Below are 4,691 nucleotides of genomic sequence, written 5' to 3' on the forward strand. Positions count from 1 at the left end.
GATCGCAGGCCCATGACTCTACCAGAGGCCGCGATGTTGGCGGATGAATATGCGGATACTCGCAAGACAAACCAGGTCACACCACGGGTACAACCTCCACGACCAACGGCGCCCTCACACCCACCAGCCGCTAGATACCAACCTCCTAACAGACCGATGACATCTAGCCCTCGCTATCCACGCCAGGAGGACAATGAACAACGCTGCTTCCGGTGCAAACAGCTCGGTCACTTCAAGCAAAATTGCCCCATGAACGACAACACCAGGTCAAATTGGTCTCAACCTGGGTACCGCCCACCAGCAGCAGCCCATTGTGTAGACTCGGCTTGGGATCCCCAGGAGCTGGGTCCGGAAGAACCATTGGGCCCCCTTTACGAAGCCCTCACGGTACAATCTGTTATTACGGACAACCGGAAACACCATTGTCAGCTGGTCATGGTTAACGGAAAAACCGCCCGAGGATTAAGAGACAGTGGGGCGACCATCACGTTGGTACAAAGACACCTTATTACTGCATCAGAGAAACCGGGGAAATCAATTGCTGTGAAAGTGGCAGGGGGGGCAGTATACCGTATTCCTACTGCACAGGTACACCTGGACTGGGGTGCGGGAGCTGGCGATGTTCATGTGGGCGTCATGAAAGACTTACCTTCTGAAGTCATCTTGGGCAACGACATTGGGCCCCTGACTTCGGCGTTCGCCTCTACCACCGCTCAGGAGGCCCACGCAGTAACCACCAGAGCACAAAGTCGCGCTGCCGAGAGTCATCCGCTTCCTACTGAGACCCAGGTAAGCCAACCCAACCTACCCTTGACTGTGGAACCCCTACCCTGGGACACCCCAGAGGACTTTGGGCGGGAGGTGACCGGAGACCCTTCCCTCAGAAAGTATCGAGAGAAAGCCAGGAGGGGCCAAGGGGGGTTAGAGAAGGAGCAATTTATCTGGGAGGAAGGCCGCTTGTACAGGCTCACCGAGACCCGGGGTAATGCCCCAGGGCCTAAGCAAAAACGCCAGCTGGTAGTTCCCCGGAAGTACCGGCAGGAGTTATTGAGGATTGGGCACGACGTACTCTTGGCAGGCCATTTGGGAATACGCAAGACAGGGTATCGGATAACCCAGAACTTTTTCTGGCCTGGGGTATCCGACGACGTCAGGGCGTATTGTCAAACGTGCGAGGTATGCCAACGTATAGGTAAAAAGGGAGACCACCCAAAGGCTAAACTAGTTTCCATGCCCATTATTGAAGAACCGTTCACAAGGGTAGCCGTGGACATTATAGGGCCCCTGGCCCAACCTAGCCGTTTCGGCAAGCGGTATATACTCACCGTAGTAGACTACGCCACCCGTTACCCCGAAGCGGTAGCTCTCTCTAACATACAGGCTGAGACTGTAGCAGAGGCCCTAGTTAAAGTATTTTCCCGAGTAGGCTTTCCCAAGGAGGTTCTGTCCGACCAAGGAACCCAATTCACGGCCGAGGTAACCCAGCAGATATGGAAAACCTGTGGAGTTAAATCCCTGACTAGCTCCCCATACCACCCCCAGACTAACGGCCTGTGCGAGCGCTTCAATGGAACGCTAAAGCAAATGTTGAAATCGTTCACAGGGGCGTACAAGGATTGGGAGCGATTCCTGCCGCACCTTCTCTTTGCCTACCGAGAGGTACCGCAGGAATCGACCGGATTCTCACCCTTCGAACTTCTCTATGGGAGGCGGGTGAGGGGGCCCTTAGATCTCATCAAGGATCACTGGGAGGGGCAAACAGAAATTGAGGGGACCCCGGTTGTACCTTATGTCCTGGAGCTGAGGGATCGCATGGAGGAATTAGCCCAGACAGTGCGAGAAAACCTCCAGGCGGCCCAACAGCGCCAGAAGGTATGGTATGACCGACGGGCTAGGCACCGGAGCTTTCAGATAGGCCAAAAGGTCATGGTATTAAGGCCGGTCCGAACTGACAAGCTCCAGGCTGCCTGGCAGGGCCCCTATAAAGTTATAGGACAGATATGCGACACTACCTACACGATAGCCAGTTGCGAGGATGAAGATGTGAAACGAACCTTTCACATCAACATGCTCAAGGCCTATCAGGAACGGGCAGAGGAGGTAGCCGCTATCTGTGCACCAGCAGGAGAAGACACAGAGACCCTACCCCTTCCCGACCTATTGGGCAGTAGCAAAGGGATGACCCAGATAGAGAAAGTCCAGCTAGGTGAACAGCTGGAGCCGCAAGAGCGGGCTCAAGCTGGCCGCTTACTAGAAATAAAACAGGCCACATTCTCTCAGGAGCCTGGATACACACGCCTAGCCGTACACAAGGTGGAGACTCCAGGACAGACACCCCTGAGACAGCCTCCTTACCGTATCCCCGAAGCAGTCCGGGAAGGAATGCGGAAGGAGATAGATGAGATGCTTCGGCTAGGCGTAATCGAACCCTCAGAAAGTCCTTGGGCCTCGCCGGTAGTCTTAGTGCCAAAGAAGGATGGGACAACCCGCTTCTGTGTAGATTACCGGCGCCTCAACGACAAGACAGTTACGGACGCCTATCCGATGCCACGGATGGACGAGCTGCTTGACCGTATCTCTGCAGGGAAGTATCTGACCACAATAGACCTATGCAAGGGATATTGGCAGATTCCTCTAGCAGAAGATGCCAGACTCAAGTCGGCCTTCATCACCCCGTTCGGCCTATACCAATTCCGGGTTATGCCGTTCGGGATGAAGAACGCCCCGGCCACCTTCCAACGGATGGTGGATCAGTTACTTGGGGGTCTCCAGAGCTTTGCATGCGCTTATCTGGATGACATCGCCATCTACAGCAATACATGGGAAGCGCACCTAGAGCACGTAGGGGTAGTATTGGATAGGATCAAGGGGGCCGGGCTGACCCTGAAACCCGACAAATGTCATTTGGGTATGGCAGAGGTACAATATTTGGGCCACCGAGTAGGATGTGGTAAGCAACGGCCGGAGCCGGCCAAGATCGAGGCCGTTGCCAATTGGCCCACTCCCCACACCAAGACACAAGTCATGGCTTTCTTGGGCACAGCCGGCTATTACAGACGCTTTGTACCCGACTATAGCGCCCTGGCCAAACCCCTGACCGACTTGACCAAAAAGAAGCTACCCCGACAAGTCCTGTGGTCCCCGGAATGCGAGGTGGCTTTCCAAACCCTAAAGACTGCTCTGGTTAATGCTCCGGTGTTGGTTACCCCAGATCCTAACAAAAGATTTATTGTCCACACAGATGCTTCAATGTTTGGACTGGGGGCAGTACTAAGCCAGATCGGGGAGGATGGAGGAGAGCACCCGGTGGCATACCTGAGTCGGAAGCTGTTGCCAAGGGAGGTCAGTTACGCCACCATTGAAAAAGAGTGTTTGGCCTTGGTATGGGCACTCAAAAAACTCACACCTTACCTTTATGGCCGGGCTTTCACTCTCATCACCGATCACAACCCCTTGGTGTGGCTTAACCGGGTTTCAGGGGACAACGCCCGTTTGCTACGCTGGAGCTTGGCCTTACAGCCCTATGACTTTACGATTCATTACCGCCCAGGCAAGCAAAACGGGAATGCTGATGGATTGTCACGCCAAACGGAGTTAACCTCGGACTAAAAGCTCTGAACCCGTCAACCCTACTGGACCAGGAAAGGTCCAACCGGCTTTTCCGGAGCAGGGAGAAGAAGGGGGGCCATTGTGATGGACTTTTTACCTATATGTCAGTTTAATCCTCCCTGCTTGTTTAAGGCTGTTAATTGTAATTACTCTTCTGCAGCTAGCCCTGTTTCAAATGCATTGTGATGGACTTTTTACCTATATGCTTCAGTTTAATCCTCCCTGCTTGTTTAAGGCTGTTAAGTGTAAGTACTCTTCTGCAGCCAGCCCTGTTTCAAATGTTAATTGTTTTAGCCCTGTGTTTACTGGTTACTGTGATTAGATAAGTGGCTTGTGTTAATTATGCTGATTGCTTCATTGTGATAATTATCTCTCTATATGCGGTGCCGAACCGGCTAGCTACTGAGTAGTTCAAAGAAATATCTTTATTTCAAAGGAGCTGTATTGAAGACCCCCCACTGTGTGAGGGGGGGGCGGAGATTTGTCATTGTAACAGTTGTAACCACATATAAGCTGTGTTTTTTACTATTAAAACTCTGTGTTATACCAGCATTAAGCCTTGGCTCATGTATGGATGCTGCTGTGATTTCTTTTATGGGAAGAAGGGAACGTTGACGGGGATATCATACCAATATCGTCACAATATCCTCTACACACTGTAACATTCACTGACTAGCCTGCCTGCTCTATCTACCTGCAAAAAATGACACTCTCTCTGTCCTCTCTTAACCACTGAAACACACTACACAAGGCCGACCTGCAGGCGGCCTTTTATAGTGTGGGGCGTGTTCTAACCCCCCTGAGCCATAATTGGCCAACGCTACCCTGGCTTTGGCCAAATATGGCTCTCCGTTTTTTGCAAACTGTGATTGGCCAAGCATGCGGGTCATAGTGCATTCTTGGCCAATCATCAGCCAGCGATGCCGCAGTGAATTATGGTCTGTGAAACGTAACTCGAATTTGGCGCGAACGACCCGTTTTGTTCGTATTTCGACGAACGATCGAACATACGATGTTCGAGTCGAACATGAGTTTGACTCAAATACGAAGCTCATCCCTACTTGTAATGTAATGTAACCTGT

At 52.2% G+C, this 4,691-nt stretch overlaps 1 protein-coding gene across 1 annotated transcript; it reads left to right on the forward strand.

The window, feature by feature from the left end:
- Window positions 1-364: 364 nt before the first annotated feature.
- Window positions 365-3,540, forward strand: LOC120932359 (the record flags this gene model as incomplete). The annotated part of the gene is made up of 1 exon (XM_040344689.1): window positions 365-3,540. A coding segment is annotated over exon 1 (3,105 nt), but the record flags the coding sequence as incomplete, so codon positions are not given.
- Window positions 3,541-4,691: the final 1,151 nt, after the last annotated feature.

The sequence above is a fragment of the Rana temporaria genome, chromosome 3, assembly GCF_905171775.1.
Source record: "Rana temporaria chromosome 3, aRanTem1.1, whole genome shotgun sequence".
NCBI lineage: Eukaryota > Metazoa > Chordata > Amphibia > Anura > Ranidae > Rana > Rana temporaria.